The sequence below is a fragment of the Crocodylus siamensis genome, chromosome 3 (genome assembly GCF_052110815.1).
Source record: "Crocodylus siamensis isolate JL-2025a chromosome 3, ASM5211081v1, whole genome shotgun sequence".
Classification (NCBI taxonomy): Eukaryota; Metazoa; Chordata; order Crocodylia; family Crocodylidae; genus Crocodylus; species Crocodylus siamensis.
In genome coordinates this window covers 199793881-199812505 of record NC_143397.1, presented here as the reverse complement: position 1 = coordinate 199812505, position 18625 = coordinate 199793881, and the positions used below count along the sequence as shown (strand labels likewise).

At 39.0% G+C, this 18625-nt stretch overlaps 1 protein-coding gene across 12 annotated transcripts in view; it reads right to left on the bottom strand.

The window, feature by feature from the left end:
- Positions 1-36: 36 nt before the first annotated feature.
- The window catches only part of SULF1 (sulfatase 1), a 171920-nt gene continuing 153331 nt past the window's right edge, over positions 37-18625 (bottom strand). For 11 of the 12 annotated variants that reach the window (XM_090040124.1, XM_090040132.1, XM_090040130.1 and 8 more), the window contains 9 exons: positions 16971-17223; positions 14680-14776; positions 14496-14590; positions 13456-13521; positions 11833-12005; positions 10403-10545; positions 10173-10296; positions 9210-9243; positions 2308-2470 (listed from right to left, as the gene is read on the bottom strand). In XM_090040124.1, the coding sequence (XP_089896250.1) occupies positions 2440-2470; positions 9210-9243; positions 10173-10296; positions 10403-10545; positions 11833-12005; positions 13456-13521; positions 14496-14590; positions 14680-14776; positions 16971-17223 (1016 nt within the window). In that variant the 3' untranslated portion in view covers positions 2308-2439. Of the gene's footprint in view, positions 2471-9209; positions 9244-10172; positions 10297-10402; positions 10546-11832; positions 12006-13455; positions 13522-14495; positions 14591-14679; positions 14777-16970; positions 17224-18625 lie in introns of all 12 variants that reach the window. The other variant, XM_090040136.1, reaches the window with a different exon arrangement.

Below are 18625 nucleotides of genomic sequence, written 5' to 3'. Positions count from 1 at the left end.
AAATTTACTATAAAAACTGGATGATGATCCTCTCTCTGAAGCAGGTAAAGTAAAACACCTTTTATTTCAAGAAATATTGCTTCTAGACTTTCCTGAAGTCAGAATTGTTCTATAAAAGTATCACAGAAATATTATACAAGATTTAAAAACACAGTTTGTGTCCTAGTAACTTGAATTCTATTTACAAATAGCATCATTCATGACCATAAATACGTTTGTTCTGTCATTCAGCCCATGACACATACAACAGATAAACAGCTAGTTAATTAACATATTTACAGAGTCCATCATAAAGGTTGCTTTTTAAAATTATTAAAATCCTACTAAAAGAATTTTTAAAAGGTCAGCTTAGACAAAAGCAAAAGAATATAAACTTAATCCCATGATGCTTGCAGTAGACTAAAAGAAGCACCCATTACGCCTATTACATGTAATAGATAAGAAACTTTGTGAATTGGACATGGTGTAATTGTGTGCATGTGAGGTAATCCTTTTTTATTTTTATTTTTGCTGATTATGTTAAAAAAAAACCCTAAGAGGATGTTAAATTTCCAACAGTAACTCATTTTCAAAGTCAATTCTGAAATATGTTTTCTAAAATTAAATGTTTGGTAAAGTCCAAAAAAGCTTTATAACACATTATAAGAACAACAGACTCCAGACTACTGTTCTGACCCCTGTATCAAAATATATCAATCTAATATGATTTTACAATTCCCTTTAATGCCTGTTTTTAAAAAATTTAAAAAGATAATATTTTCAGAAAAAAAGATACTGTGCAGACTAACAAATCTAATAGGGTGAAAAACATATTCTACTCATGTAAAACTTGAAGAAATCAGCAAAAAAAAATTAGAACATTCAGGGATTTTCAGCACTGATAAGACCAACATAGGGGAAAATAAGCCAAGTTGAAAATGAATCCTCCTACTCAAAACATTCATTAGCCATACCTTTCTGAGAGTAAATTTCAGTAAATCAAAGTAACAAAACATGCAATATTTTTCTGTTAAAATAATCAGTTTTTTTTCACAATCCACACTGAATAACTTTTTCCTGGTAATGTAGTATGTCTCAATTACACCAGACAATGAGCTAACTAAGAACATGGAAAGTATCAGATTAATAAATGGTATGGCATACAGATTATAAAAGTGCAATATCATTTTACTCAAAAGTGTGACATTAAGAAATTCCAGTGGTTAAAAATAATTTATCAAAAATACATTATGCAGACAGCTTGAGTGAAGTGAGACAATCATTTATGGTGGGATGTTTCAGAAAGAAAGACATGATTCTTGTTTAAGAAAATCATGGTTAGCTTACAAAATGTATACATCACTGCACTATAAACTTAATACTGTGTCTTCTTTTAACACTGTGGAAATCTATTTTCCCAGTTTTGAAAAGCTAGTGTGAAAGTGCACGTGTGTATGTATATAAGAAATACACATGCACACACACAGAGGCACTCGTGCACGTGCGCGCGCGCACATACACACACACACACACACACAGTTGGGCTCACTTTAGCTGCAAAATGTATCTACAATAAACATGGAATGTAAGTTGTCATGATTACCTTTATTAATTTGCCATTAAAAAAAAAGAGAACTTCATATGGTTCATAATTTGATCTAATCTAGGGAGAGTGCAGATGAGGCACTGCCTTCTACATTTACAATTTGCGATGTCTCCCCTGAAAAATTAGGTTCTATATTTTCCAATGTAGTTTCCATTTTCTGAGACCTGATAGAAGGATCCCTGATGGATACACTTATAGCCTGGTGTACAATGGCTTCACCAGACCTCATAGGAAAATAGATCTGCTCTTCAAAAACTTCTTCCATAGGGCCACCACCATCCTCAGGTGAGTCTTTTTGAAGCATGCTAATGGGCTGTAAAATGAAACTATGTCTGGACTCCAGCTCCATCAGATCATTTCCACTGAAATCTATTTCAAAATTGTCCGATTCTTTACCTTCCATCCATTTTTCAGCTTGATTATTTCTCCAGTGTGTTGCATTCAAATGACTTTTGTCAGGGATATCATTATTTAATTCAAGTTTCCTCTCTTGACTTAAAATGACTGCGCTCAAAGATAGGGCTTCAAAGTCAGTTAGCACAACAGGCCGTAACTCTTCTGCAGTCAGACCACTTGATTCCTCGTCTGACTCAGCAGAGGTCATTTCCAGCAAGGTACATCGTGTAGGCGACTTGTCCAGGTAACCACTGTTTTGAGCGGTTTTATTCTTGTCTGTTTTATTTTGCTCATCATAACTGTTCAGCAGTGCAAACATTCTATCTATATCCTTCAAGTAATTAGTCCAGTCCTCCAGACTAAGTCTATAGTTGTATTTGTATTCATATAAACTTTCATTCACACTGTACAAATCTTCCAGTCCTTGCCAGTTGACGTCCTCAGTGAAATTTGGCAGGTTAACCTTCCCATCCATCCCATAATTCTCCTCTGTTAAAAGAAATAAATAAAGTCTAATGGTGATCACCAAATAAGGAAAGCATGGAGCTTCCACATGCCTTTCCTTGCTGTTCAAGCGTGCTGAAATGCACTAGCCATTAACAAGGTACATAGTTATTGGTTAATACTCGCCACGTTTTTCACATCTTACTAACTTGCATAGAAAGGCCAAATACTGGTAGACATGTACATGACTCCTGCTGAGCTGAACATACAAATTCTGCCTTCTCTATTTCTACATAACCAGAGTCAAGTCAATGGAATTGCGTGGGTTAACAAGAACACTCTGACCAAAACAAAATGATGTGCCTGCAGTCCTGACATTACAAATACAGAGAAAAATTGTTCAAATAAACAACCAATTAGCTTTTCACAATTGTCACACATTCTTTTACACAATTATTCTCACTGCACTATGGAGGAAACAAATGGGTATATATGTAGGCCCAATTCTCCAAGCTTCCAGTGAGCAGTGCTCCCATGAAGCCAGTAGGATCCACTGCATAACCTGGTGTTTAGGCTGTTTGCATTCTTCACATATCTCAAGGGTTGTTGTTTTTTAAGCAGTGGCTGTTAGAGAAGATTTTGTGTTGTATTACTACTACTATTACATAAATGCACACTTCTGCTTATAGGAGTTCACAGATGAAACAGCTTCATAAAAATAAAAACCCCCTCAGGACTAATTTAATTATAGGACCTTAGTTTTATCTAGAAAGGTATCAATTGATAGATCAATTTAGGAAAAGAACTCAATGTTCAAATTCAGAACCACAACTTCTTAGTTTGGGGATGGGTTGGGGGGTATTGCATATTCTCTTCTTTCAATTTACAAGATAGAAAACTGATTTATCCAGTAATATGAGGGTACAGGATAGCACTGACACCCATGAAAAGCTTGCCTGAAAGAAGCATACATATGAGTGTAATTCAGATGGATTTTATTTTAGCACATTCAGAAAAAAAAGAAATGAAACCTTAAGGAAATCTCTGAAAGATTCCAGATGTGATCAAAGTCCCTAGAATATTTACTCAATCTAAAATAGCTAACATTGTGAAGGTAGTTTAAAGTTTGCTTCATAAGAAAGACCACTGGCTGTCAAAGTTAATTCAAGAAATTTATCTCAAATACATAATAAGTACGGCTCCATTTTTAACACAGGAACTACTGATACCGAACACATTTTCCTGCTATGTTACAATCAATGAGGGCCAGAAGCTGAAATCTGCAAAGAGTGGGCAAGTTTCATTCGTTGAAGGAAATATATTGGGTGTTCTAGTAAGTTAGAAATCCTTGTACCTTACTCCCATTCTAAAATGTTTGCACTGATCCTCTTTAGGAACAGAGGAACCACATTTCAGCTCCAATCTAAGGTCTGGCAGGAGTTAGGGTGAGGGTGAGGGGATTTCCGGGCTGTTTCTCTTCTCTTTACCTGTCCCTTCCCTTATTGTGGGCAGAATTGCTATCAAATCAATTAAAGGACTATTTTGTTAAGGAAAAACTGCAATGCTTTTCCATTAAATCCTGTGTAGAGGAATGAAGAGTTAAAGAAAAACATCCAAAAGTTTTACGGCAGTGAATAGTTCAGAGTACGTCACGGTAGTTACCATCTTTACTGTGGGAAAAATAAGATTTCAACAGGAAAAACAGTCAATGGTGAATTAATGTTTTTAGGAAAGTTATGACATAAATTTTAATTATTTTGTGGCCAAGTACACAGTATGTTCCTCTATATTTTAATTATTTTGCTTTGTTTCCCTCAGGTAATTGCAGTCTGAAGCTCTTAAGTATGCTTGATAAGTCAGGGAGGCTTATAGGTCATACTCTGGTTCTTTGCTAATTGGAACACCCCATACCAACATAACAGTGTGGCAGTAGCCACTATGCCCACCAGCACAGGGAAGTATATTCCCCTTATTTCCTATAAAATGATTCAGACTAAACTCCAGAAACTAAACTTTGTGCTGGAAGAATGAATTTCATTCCTAGAGCACAAGCACTTAAAAAACACCCATCCACCGATACCAACTTTGTAACTCAGTCTTTTCTCTCTCCCTATATAGTTTAACCCAGAGGTGCTCACCCCCCAGCCTGTGGGCAAGATCTGGCTTGTGTAGCCATGTCATCCAGTGCACATGGCTATTGCAGGCCTGGAAACTGCGGAAGAGCAGCGACAGCATTAATTGCTGCTTTCCTCCTACCAACTTTCCACGTCGGTGGCGAGCAGGCCTGTAAGCCAGATAATGCGACCCTGCATGCCAGATCATGTCAGTGAACGGCTGGATCCAGGTGAATGAGGTTGAACCAGTGCATGGCCAGATCTGGGTATGTAGGGTTAGACTGGCATGCTAAATTGCACCCACAGGCCAACCCTGTGTTGGATCTGGCCTGCTGACTGGGCCTACATCACTCATCCAGCCCACAGAACTAGAAGGGTGGGCACCACTGGCTTAATCAAATGACCCCCAAACAGCTGGGACCAACAGAACAGCTAGGACCAACTGCTGACCCTGACATTTCTCAGGGACCACCATGAACCTTCCACCTAGGAAAGGAGGTTTCCTCAAAACATCCCCTTCATTTACACCCATCCCTTCAAGCAACCTCATACCTGATCCTGTGGTTCTACCTTTCCCATGCCTCCTCCCAACCTCGGAGAGGAACTCTCCCTTACAACCTGCCATTTGGGTATGTCTCCATCTCTTTTTCTGGTCCCTCCTGTCCTCACCTGTTATAGTTATGTTCTATTGTGTAGGGGACATCATGTATGGCTTGCTGGATTACATGGGACGGGAGACACCACCAGTGCTGCCTGTAGCTGGGGGTTTTCCCATCCAGTGGACAGGTCTTTGAATGCAAGTCCTGGTGCAATCCATACATCAGCTTTTTGGATACTTCTTACAGCTTCACAGACCACATGGTCAACCTTAAACTCTGTTTACTCAGCTACAGAACCTACACCAGCACTACCTCTGTTTGTTGTGGTTTGAGTTCACTTAGTTTTTGCTAATTTATTACATGGCAAGCTTATAAGAATATCGGCCTATCAGTTACATATGTCCTTCTTGGAATTTTGTGAAAAAGGATAAGAAAAACCCAATGGCAAAACACTCACCAACATCATGTATGTCTAAAAATGTCACCCAGAGAGGGCTATTTTCCCATTAACATTCTAATGATGTGTTTTGGGGTATTTTTTTTTAAAATATTTTTTTAGGGGGGAGGGGCATGGAGAGGATAATAGAAGGGAGGTACCATTAATGAATGCTACTCATATAACTCTCCCATGTATCAAATGAAGTACAGATGATACAATATTCATTTTTTCTATGCAATTCAAGTAGCATATCTGTAATTTTATCAGTGATTTAACCTCCAAACCATTTTCTGTTCTTAGCACTATACAGAGAAATAAACGGACATAATGATATTCCACATTCCCAACAAATTCTCATTTCAGGGCCATGATGGATTTGGAATGTATCGTTTTAAAGTGATCCAGGAAGGATTTGTTTTGTTTTTTAATATAAGTGCAAAGAAGCTTCCACACAAGTTTAAACAATAAGTAAACAATGCTAGTTTCGCACAACTGATTATCAAGTGATTGGTTGAATGAGTTATTTCACAACCCAACTCTAATTTCACAACTGAACAAGCTTGGTTTCATATGAGGAAATTAAAGTGAAGAGGGAAAAGAAAGAAAAATGTTTCCCTGGGAATAAAAAAAACCTTACATAAGCACGAGGAAGGAAAGCATTTGTATAACATAGAGGTATTACTTTCCCAGAATTTCTCACTATTATCAGAGCCATCAGGACCCAATGTAGAAAACTGGCTGCCAAAGCTTCACAAACAAGCACACACAACTTTGGATGCTTTACTTGCACATTACTTGAGCTTCTCTCTGCATTTAGCATTATACCATGAAAGTCCCATGACAATTTGTAGCTCAGTTTTCTCAAAGTTTCCTTAAGGATCTGGAACCCTTTTCCCCTTACGAATAAAGAAAAATGTACATCAGAGTTCCTTAGGCAGCTCTGATAGTCTCAGCCTGTAGGCATAGCTCATGCTAATTGAGAAGCTACTTATCAAGTGAAGTTCTGCCCTTCCTTTGGGCACATGATATGAAGATCCCCTAAGGGTGCTTCCTGAGCACATCCACAGCTAGAAATTGACCTGTATTCCTTCATTCTTTCCACAAGTGTTATGCAAACTTAACTGACACAGAAGCTTACAGCCCCAGTGCAGGTTGCACTGGCTGAAAATAAGCACATTTAGTTCTGTACTGAATTAAAAAACTAAAGAATGTTTAAAACACCAACACATCCAAGCTGGATTTTTAAACAGGACTTTATAAGTCTAAGGACTATCTTAAGTGACTTAGCAGCATGGAGCTACCTCTTTTTTAAATCTGCTTAATTCCTGTGAAGATTTGGTAAATATATGATCAGTTCCTCTTGGATGTTTCTTTCAAAGTTTACTAAGACAGTTACAGTTTCTTTGACAAATGTCACATTCTCATAGGGAGAAGTGTAAACCAAAACTTTGAACTCAAACACGCTTGAACTTTGGGAAACTTCAGGACCCACAAGTAGTTGGGAAATCTCACTTCTACTTCACTGAGTAGCATTGTTTTAGTTATACTATACCATTATATTTAACAATAAAATAATATTTAAATGTCTCACTATCAGTGATTAAAATTATTTTTTCATTAAACTCTGTGATGAGATATATTTTAATGATGTTTGTCCCATATAATGTCATACACTCCTACAATAAAAAAAATGCTATTTCTGTTAGATGTTGTTAAGAGCAGTAACAAGAAATGCTTGTAAGAAAATCAACATATAAAACACTTAAAAGGCTAATTTAAAGCTTGCCAAAACCAAGAATTTTATTTTACTTTCCTAGCAAATAACTAGCTCCTATTGGGCTTTAACCAGAAATGCAAATAATTATGAAATAACTAAAGGTTTCACAGGACACTTCATTCACAGGAGGTAGTGGAGGCAGATAGTATAGCCAAGTCTAAAAAGGGGACTAGATAAATTCATGGATGATAGATCTTTTAATGACTATTGGACAGAATAGTTGGAGATGTTTCCTCTGGCTTCTCTAAAACAACAATGAACAATGGTAGGTGCCAGAGAGAGTACTGAATATGGGAGTTATTCTAGAGTTATGCAGTTTAGTGCTCTCCCTCTATAGCATCCATTTATGCCAATGTGAGAGACAGAATACCGTGCTAGACAGACCAGTGGTCTGACCCAAGATGGCACTTCTTATGTTCTTTTCTCTTTCAATCATGGAACTACAACTTTGGGAAAAATAGAAAATTGGCTTTGTAGAAGATTTACAAAGCAATACAATATATTTTAATTATTACCCAACTACTATGTTTGATACAGAGAGAGAACAATAAGGCCCTCTCTTGTTCCCCCCTGTAAAATTGTAATACATCTGTGTTCTGTAGGAGTCCGATTTTCTCCCCCACCCTGAATTCGATATAAATCAGGGCTATATAGCTTATTTTAGGTGATATATTTCAGGTGACAGGCCAGATCTGGACCGTGGGGCTTCTCACAGCCTAGATGATCCAACTCTGCTGGGAAGGCAAGAGGCAGAAGCATTAAGCCCTGCATGCTGATAGTGCTGCTACTGCTAGCCCTACTGCTGAAAGGCATCTTGACCCAGAAATCTGACATCAGGGCAACCAGCACCCGTGAGGTTAATGTCACCACTGAAAGGTATCCCCAGTGAGGAATCTCAACATACATCTGTAATGGGGCATTAATGTATATGGGGCATAAATGCATCTGTAATGGGGCAGTAGTGGCATTAACCCCTTGGGTGCTGGCCCCACTGACATGGCAGTTCTGGCAGCTGTGGCGGTTTATGCTGTTGCTGCTTGTCCCGCACTGCAAAATTTTTGGCCCTGTGAGCCATGATTTAACTTCCTGTGGGCTGCATGCAGCCCATGAACTACTAATTGGGCAGTCTTGGTGTATATCAAAAGTAACACCAAGAAAAGTAAATGGAGCTACAAAGGCATAAAATTAATGTAAAGTGGGAGAAGAACCGAGTATACCAGACCATTCACTACAGATAAGCCTCCAGTAGTATACAGTACTCTAAATGGCAAATAGACTGCTGCTATAATACCACCTTTCTTAGTGCCTTTGTCCCTTAGGAAAACTGTTTTCCTGACCCTGTTTTCCCTATGGATGTTGGTACTGTAAACATAACCTCACCCCCAGTTCAAATACTGGAGACCTTCTGCAATGGCAACTGAAGTCAGGGGAAAGATTCCAACTGACCTCAGCGAATGTTTGATTGGTCGCTTAGAGTACATACAACCCAAACAGCATATTTAATGACACTGGTTTCACATGTAAAAAAGTAGTCTTCCTAAACAAAAAAGTGTACTCTTTTACTGCATATTTTATTGTATTGTCCCAATATAAGGTAAGCATTTAAGAAACACAGACATGGAATAATTTAAATGAGCTTCATGAAGTCTTGTTGTGACAATGAGCGAAGTTAAATGCAGAATGGCAGCACTAAAAACCAATGGCCAAGTTCAATGTAGACTATTATTAGAAAATGCATGCACCAAAAGCTCTATGCTGTGTGCAACATGGCAGGATACAGACATTAGTTGAAATGGACTGGATCATGCAATTATTTGGAAAGAAGCTGCCGAAGAGAATAAAAAAGTATGGATACCTGTGTGGATCATAGCTTCCTCCATCTTTATTTCCTGATATAGGAAAATACAAGAGTAACTTTTGTTAGTGTTTAGAACTTGTAAAACCACTCACAATGTAGTTTTCCATGCACAGGATCTAATTCCTAAAAAGAAATGTACTGTGTTAAATACGGACAGAGCTGCAGTCCAACAAAGGGTTCCTGAAAACTTTGGATATAGAACTGAAAAATGGGTGATTTTCAAAAAACAAAACCCCCAATTAGAAATTATAAATGAAAACAATTTTTCACAGAAAAAAAATAAAAATAAAGAAGTGATTGTGCAAATAATGAAGAAGGGAATATTCCTGCAAAAAGCGTAAGTTTTTAGTCAACCAAAATTAATTCTAAATTATCAATATATAAAGATAGCTCATTATTTTATTCAGAAATATTTGTAAAGGTCAGTTTAGATCTTATTCTCCTTAAAAAGTGAGGGGATGTACTGATTAGAGTTCTGCAACATAAGTTTTTAGTTGCAATGTAGATGTAGTTGAGCACACAGACAGGAACAAGAACATAAAATAGCTTTAACACTTCATATGCTCTCTGCCCAGCAGAGATACTATAAGAAAGCAAAATACTAAACATAATTAAACCTGTAAGAGAGAATGGATTAATGTATACAAGATGGCCCCTAATATTAATAAGCACGGTCTGCCTGAACATCTACTATTGTTTAGAGTAATGCCAAGATAATCTTTCTTCTCAATACTTTGTATTGCCTATCCATAGTTACCTTTACAAACTTATAATCAAGCCTTAAAGATTTTTTATAGCCATGAAACTATTCTGGATAGTGTGTTCTCATACATCTGTATGTAATATTAGTAGCAGTGCAAGGATTTCATGACGAAAGACTTAATGGATCCACTTATTAATTAGGGAAACAAAAGTAGCTCTAAAATATAACTAATCTGTTCTTTCTTTCTTCTTTTTTACCTGATTCAAGTCCTTTAGGTCGTGGATTGCATTGTCTGTAACCTTGACAACTTCTCAGTTCCATTAGCTGTACATGTAACTGGTTCAAAATGCCTCTTTCCACAGTATGTACTGTATTTGTCAGCTGGGCAGAGGAAGCAGAACAATGGAAAAAGAAAGTATTTGTTAACTGGAGTGCAAAGATACAGAAGGGTAGTGCTGAACAGTTGGTAACATGGAAACAAATTTACTTGGTAAGGATCGGTGTTCATATCAAAATATTCCAAGAATCCAGTTGCAAACTCACAGAAGAGAAAATTGTGGGTTTCATTAACTGTTCGCAAACACCAGTAAGTATTGTTGTTTGAGCTTGTGCAAGCACAGAAGGAGCCCACTGTAATAAGGGAAAAAAACCGATTAATTTTAGAAGAATAAGACGACAAAGAAATAGCTCTTCAATTGGTGAATCTTGGGCTGATTTGATGCACTATTTACTTCATTCTCTTGAAAATTCTTTAACTTTAAAAAAGTTAAATGATATTAAAAAATAGAGAACCAAAAAAAAATAATCCATACCTATGAACACACATACATTTTAAAAAGCACAGATTGGAAATAAACAGAAGGTAAAAATCCTATAATGAATGTTAAAAACATACATTAAACCCCCTAAGGTAAAAATCCTACGATTAATTCTGCTTTGACTTCAAATGACAGAAACTGATTTCATTGGGAGTTGGGAGGGGAGAGGTAGTGGGGAAACTTATATAAGGCTTATAAAATACCATAAAAAATCTGGACTCCCCAAGTAAACCCTCCACTTTCTACCAGTTATTCTCATTCCTGCCCCCCCGCCCCATCTCTCATCCTTTACCTACAGACACTTTCATCCCCCACCACCCTGTCTCTCACATACTGACCACTTCAATTTACATTGTAACTGACTGGCTTTCTTGCATATATATTGGTCTCTAGCCGCTTTACCACTCCATCCAGGAAGAGCATAGACCATCTGCAGATGCTTCTTCAGCCTGATGAAGGGTGTTTGTGCTGAAAAGCTTGCTAAGAAGAATTTTTCCAACTATTTGAGTTGGTCTAATAAAAGATATTGGATTTACCCAAAGAACCTGGTCTGCCTGTGTCCTTAGACCAACATGGCTACAACCTGCATCAATAAAAAATCTTGACCTCAGTTTTTCACACAAGTGAGATATCAGAATTTGACCACTGCTATTATAAGGAATTATGAGCAATTAATGGGCATAAGCTCTTGGAAAAAATGGAACATATATATTTTTTCTTATTACAATTACAAAACCACGTATTTAGAAGTCCCCCCAGATATTTAGATCGCTTAATCTACAAGAGGTGACAGATAACTAAACAGCTGATGGACAGGTCTTCTTTATTTTTCTATAGTGGTTAGCACAGTCAGACCCTGAACTTGACTGAGGCTTTGTAGTGATACAGCATAATAAAGAGATAACAGAAGCAAGAATTACTAATGCAGCTCTTCATAAGTTTATTTGAACAACCTTTCTGCATTTTGTAGCAGCAACATAAGTACTTATTTTTCAAATAATGCCCTTAATGTCTGTGAAAGTTAGAAATTATATCTCCCCACATGGGAGGATGACCCTCATTAATGTCTACATGTGAAGATAATAAGAAAGGTTCTCACGGTTCCAGAATGGTGCTGTCTGCCAGTGGTTATTATCATGGGTAAAACATGTGAGTCCAGGAAGGCTGCATTCATCTCCTTTCTTCTGGCGCTTCTTCCCTTTTCTCTCTTTCTTTCTCCTGCGGTTTTCCTTAAATAACTGAATTTTACTGTCCACCTCTTGTGCTGCTTCTCTGTTGAAAAGGAAAGCAATTTGTAGTTTACAAAGAATAATTTCTATTTGTTTAAAGAGAGATTTAACAATTATGATTTTTACCTGAGGTTTTAAAAGGCTGGATCATGGAAACTATTTAAATGAGAGGGAAGATAATTAACCCCTCTCTCAAAATTTACTAGTGGGAGTTATGGCCCAATGGTGTCATTTGTAAGTTTGATAAATGCTGTAATAGGTATTGTATCTAAGGGTAATGGGACCCTATGAGGCATCAATTAGTTTGTCTGTCCTTCAAATGATTAATTCCATTGGAATTTTGCTGTTATTTTTAATTTCAGGATCACTTTCCAGAATTTCTGAGTGTTCAGCTCCCAGGCCTGCACTGTTCAATTTCTTCATCAGCGATTTGGACGACGGGGTGAAATGCAACCTGTTTAAATTGGCTGATGATACCAAAATTTGGGGTGAGGTGAGCACGCTAGTAGGGAGGGAAAGACTGCAACAAGACCTGGACAGGTTACAGGAGTGGGCTGACATAAATAGGATGTATTTCAATACTGACAAGTGCAGGGTGCTGCACTTAGGCAGTAGAAACCAGCAGCACACTTATAAAATGGGAAACTCCCTTCTTGAGAGCACGGAGACAGAAAGGGATCTTGGAGTCATTACTGATTCCAGGATAAACATGGGCCGACAATGTGAGGTCACGACTGGCAGGGTTAACCGGACCTTGTCGTGCATCCACAGGTGCATCTCAAGTAGAGCCAGGGAGGTGATCCTCCCCCTCTATGCGATGCTGGTCAGGCCACAGCTGGAGTACTGCATCCAGTTCTGTGCGCCCCACTTCAGGAGGGATGTGGACAACATTGAAAGGGTCCAGAGGAGGGCCACCCGCATGATCTGGGGACTACAGGGCAGACCGACCCTACAATGAAAGACTGCGGGACCTGAACCTGTTCAGCCTTCACGAGAGAAGGCTGAGGGGGGACCTGGTGACTGTCTATAAACTCACTAGGGGGGACCAGAAGGGGTTAGGGGAGACACTGTTTCCCCTAGCACCCCCTGGCATGACAAGGAACAATGGACACAAATTATTAGAGAGCAGATTTAGATTAGACATCCGCAAGAACTACTTCACGGTTAGGGCGGCTGGTAGCTGGAACCAACTTCCAAGGGAAGTAGTGCTGGCTCCTACCCTGGGGATCTTTAAGAAGAGGCTTGATGACTACCTGGCTGGACTCATTTGAGTCTAGTCTTTTCTCCCGCCCAGGCGGGGGGGTCGGACTTGAAGATCTACATGGTCCCTTGCGACCCTACTTCTATGATTCTATGATTCTATAAGCTTTCAGTACTGTTATATTTCAGTATATTTGCTGCCCGGGAGCTGGTGTTTATGACTGATTTATTTCTGACATTTGCCAATTACTGAAAAGCTAGATAATATTACAGTGGAAAAACATTACACCTACTTGAATGGATGAAGGTGACTCTTCAGTTTCTCCTGAGCCTTCACCCCTTTCTCTTTGTTGTAATAGCTACGTGCAACATTATGAAAAAAGGTTAAATTTTATGAAGTCATGAAAAACAGAATTTATTTTTTGTATTCAAAGCTAAATTGAAGTATGCCATCTGTTTAATTAAATGTTGAGCTGAAAATGATCTTTTATGTTGTTTTATTGAAATGGTAGGAGTACTAGTGTTTGCATGATGACACAGTACTTTCTCTTTCCCAGTACTCCCCCTCCCCACCCCCCCCAAATATAAATATAGGGAAAAGAGATTTTTCCAGATTCATGGCTAGAGCTGAGTGTTTTCATTAACACACCATGCTACAGGGTGGCCGACAGCTTCTCTGTCTGTCTGGAGACAAGAGGGGGTGCAGTTCAGTGTTGATCCTTTCACAGTCTCTCTCAACTTGTGGTGGGTGCCACCTGACTACTACACATCCCCCATACCCTTGCCAAAAATTGCTAAAACCTGCCAATAAAATGGGTGCCAATTTCAGAGTTCCTATGAACGTGTTAACACTGAGTGCCCCCTCCTGGGTCATGGCAAAGATAGAGAAGCTGGCAATAATCTAATCTTGTAGCACAGCATATCCTTCTATGCTTCCATGCAGTGAAGTTCATGCAAAGAGAATCAGCTTCCTCACTTAAGACCAGCAACCCAAATTTGGAGGGCTTATTTTTAGAGACAAAAGGTATATGCCTTTTGCATACTGCTAGAAATGGGTTCAAATATGTAACCATAGACACGCAATGTTAAATACAGCTCTGGGTCTTAGTTTCATTCATACTGGTTTCTTCATATATAATGAAATTAAATAAAATCCCAGATCCAACAGTTTTGACAATTTTTGGATCAGAATATAAACTTTGCTCTTGGGACTGTTTTGGACACTAAGCTAATAAAGAACACTTATACCAAAGTTAAATCTTTTCCACTGTAAAAAAGTAATGAGTCTGCTAAATTAATAACACAAGCAGTGCTGCAGGTGATTTTTTTTTACCTCTGTTTACTACAATCACATTCATCAGGCTTCCTTCTTTTCAGGTGTCCTCGCACTTCTCTTAAATTTTTAATTTTATCTTGGAGAGCTTCAATCTGCAATGTATATTTATAATCAGAGTTACACAGTGATCACATAAATGTTCAGAATCTTCATTCAGAATAGATTTGGAAATAGCTCAAACCTCCTTGTCAATGTAGGCCTTGTGGTCCTTCCAGGCTCTGGCTGATTGGTATAATTCCCTCTCACAGTGGATGGTGTCATTTGGAAGAATAAAACACCTACAAATATAAGTATTAGCAGTCATTCAACAAACTATGAATACAAAGATCAATACCTTTCCTTTTGACCATCTACCTCTTCATTCTTCTTTCAGTCTCTTTTCCGGCCCTCCCACTCTGCCCTCCCTCAAGGTTTTCCAGTGGTACTCTGTCCTATACCAAGTAATAAAACAAACTCAACAATGACACCCCGAGGCTCGTGTTGGTTTAATAGTCCAAATAACTGCTTCCATCTGTTTTCACTTCAGCACAAAGAAAACTTGTTCAAGGCAAGAGCTCTATGCCTGCTGTGTTGAAATTTAACAATATTACCATGTCAGACATACTCAGTTCAGTCAAAAAAGAAACCAAAACATAACCCCCCTCAGATATCTAAATACTCTGTTAGACAGATTTGCCATGGCCTATTTAGACACCAGCTGCAGGGAAGAAGATTCCTTTTTTATCTTGCCACAGTACCATGAGTCCAATTCCAAGTGCACAAAATAGGTAAGAATGAGCCATGCCTGCCAATTACATGACAATTTATCATGTTACTGAAAAAGAGTTCAAGTAAGTGGTAAAAGTATAAATAGTTGGGTAATAAAGTGCCTAACTGATGTACAGCTGTTCAGGAAAATGTCTCTAAGCAAAGAAAAACAGCAAGCTGAGGGATAGAAAGAGAGAAAAATCTGCAGGCTATTATCTTCTCACAGTCTGTTTTATTGTTTCAGAAGGCACCATAAAGACCTTAAAGCCTCAGAGAGGTACACGTTTTTGCAGGTAACAGCCTACTTCGTCAGATGCTGATTGTCACGCAGAGCTTCCTTAACTATGCATTACTGAGAATTTATGGGCACACCATCACCTGTCCTGCTCTGATCTGATACTACTATCTTCTCTTTTTTTAATTCTTGCTTGAGTCACAGAGATACAGAGCAGAGACAGAAGAGATTACTGCTCCATCCCGGACCATTGTAGGTTAGCTCTCTATAGCAGAGCTGGTTTGGAATTTTCTACAGAGACATTTTGTTTGCTGGAAAACACTGACCTGTTCAAACTGAAACAGTTTGTGAGAAAAGGTCAGTTTTAATAATCTCCCAATTTCAAAGTTAATAAAAAGTTTGGGGACAATGCAAATTATCTGGCATTTTCCAAAGAAAAAATAATTGCTAGCTTGAAATGAACTTTTTATTATGAAATATAGTAAAAAGGTTAAAATGCAAACATTGGGTTCAGAATGTTTTATTAAGCCTAACAAAAATATTTTCAGATGCAAAGTTTGCAAAAAAAAATTCAAGTTTTTGCTTTTTTGTAGTCTGATTCAGAAACTTTGACATCTCAAAAACTCTCCTAGGTTGGGAAAACTATTCCAGCTCAGTTTTGTTCAATTGTACATTCAACTGGGCCTTCTATAAAAAGCAAGCGAAACCAATTGTAAATAGGTTCAACCTGATTTATATAAAAGGTAGTGTACTTTTGAACATTATAGACTAACTGGGGATGCATAGTATAAGCTTTTGTAAGCTTATAAATCAGAAGCAGTAAGCCCATTGCTTATGAAAGCTTATGCTATAAGACTTTGATTTAGTTAATCTATAGCAGGGGAGGCCAAAATGGTGGATCCAGCTAGTGGCCAGCTCCCATTTCCCAGGTGCCCCTGCCTGTGTTGCTATGGTTGGTTTCCATGGAGACCCCAGCAGCAGGGTCATGACAGTACAAGGCTAGGGTTTCCATGGAGATTGGCCCCAGCAGCACTGGCCGGGCAGGGAACTCCTCCAGGATCTGGGCTGGGATCCTGCAGAGGTGACAATGTAGTTTCAGGGCATGTAGGCAGTGAACCATGTTATCACTACTGCATGATCCCAACCCCAGCCTCGGAGCAATTCCCTGCCCAGCTGCACTGTCAAGACACTGGCCCTACACTGTCATGGCCCCGCTGCTGCTGGGGTCTCCATGGAAACTGGCTGCAACAACATGGGCAGGGCTTCCAGGAAATGGAGTCTGCCATGGACTCAATCTGGCCCAAGGGCTGGACTTTCCTTGCCCCTAAAGACTTACTTTAATAGGTAAGTAATTTGACCTGGTAAAAGAAAACAAAAAACATAAATCATTCTTTCATGATATTCTTGTATTCTGGTATGCTGAAACTATAAAATATTTAAAAACACAATAAAAAAGTATAAGAATTCAGAAATACATAAAGCATTCATACTTGTGTGTCACTCTGACAGAATTAGGTTGGCTAACTATATTGATGCCATCAGCTAGCATTTCTTCACCACCAGCTCCAGCACCATCAGTGTTCTCCAAATCCTTCTTATTTTCAGCATTATGACGCTTGTTAATACTTCTGGATTTTAGCACTTGTAATTCTTCTTCTTCCAGGTTTATGTCATATATTTCACCTTCAAATTCCACAGACAAAGATCGAGTTTGCCGAGTGTGAACAAATCTTGGTTTGTACTCTGCAGTGGGAAAGGAAAACATGCATGCTTATATACTTCTGAATTATTAATAGTAGCAGTAGTACTTTGAGATGTGACTTTTTAAACCTCTATTACAAAAATATTAAAAACAAAAAGGTAAAAGTGCAAAATCTGTGTGTGGTCCCCCAGCAACAAAAACGCCCTGTCAGCAACAAAAATACTGTATCACCAGAGACTGAAACTCCCTCTCCGCCATGCCCATCAAGGCCATGTCCACATGAGCGTGGACTTTTGTTTTCCTGGGGACAAGAAGCAGTGGCACACCTTGTTCCACTGCTACTTGTCTCGGGGAACATCTGTGTCATGCACAGTCTGGTACATGGCAGGTTACCCCAGGTGGGGTAGGGGCAGCTGGGGCCACCACTGGGCTGACCTGGGGCAGCAGCAGCAGTGATCCTGCTGCTTGGAGCCTGGCTGGCAGCTGCAGTGTGGCTTTGGCAAGTCAGGCTCTGGTTTTGGGCAGAGTGTACTGCCCCCACATGCTCCGCTTTGGTTTTTTCCCATGGGTTTTTTGACCCCAGGATCTCCCAGGGTCAGTGTGTCCCCCCCACCCCCAAAACAAAAACAAACAACCCCCCCCCCGAAAACTTGCAGCACTGAGAACAGCTGAATGTTGGGTATGTAACCACAGACATGTCTCTAGTGCCACCTACTTCATCTGAATGTGGTTCAGAAGTCCATGAGGAGCTTCTGGAGCCCTTGGGGTAGGGTCACTAGTGGGTCCAGGATAGCACACCTGTGCCAGGTTGCTGATGAGCAGGACCTGGCCACTGTAGGAGAGGCTGGGCAGGCACCTATGCCACTCCTGTAGTCATGCCTCAACCCCCTCACTGAGGCCTTCTCAGTTCTTGGGTACATACTAATTTCATAGACAGGATAAAGAGAATGAACTTTTGATTTGTTGCACAGACATGGGATACCTCAGTTCACTTTTCTGACCTGAAAAGGTTTTTTTTTTTCATAATCTTCAGCAAGTCAGAGTTGAAACTGGGGCCTTACAATTTTGTTTACCCAACTTTTGACACCTAAGGCTGGTTTTCAGACATATTCAGCACTTGTATATCCACATGAAATCATGTTATTGACACAATTTCCACATGGCACTTGCCTCATACATGGTTTCTTGTGCACTAGTAAATGAAGGCTTGCTTAAGACTATAGTGGTACCTTTTTTCCATTCAAAGTTAAAAGGGCAAGATTTGACCCCCAAACTAGTAACAACTTTCCCCTGTACGTGCATATAATGTATCTCCTATAACTTGCAACTTGCAGGGCTAGAAAAGATTCACCCATTTTCAAGGGAATCCAGAACTCATTTCTATGCCTGGAAGGGCCCGAGTTTCTAGACTTAGATATGTTACAATTTTAAAATACCATAAAT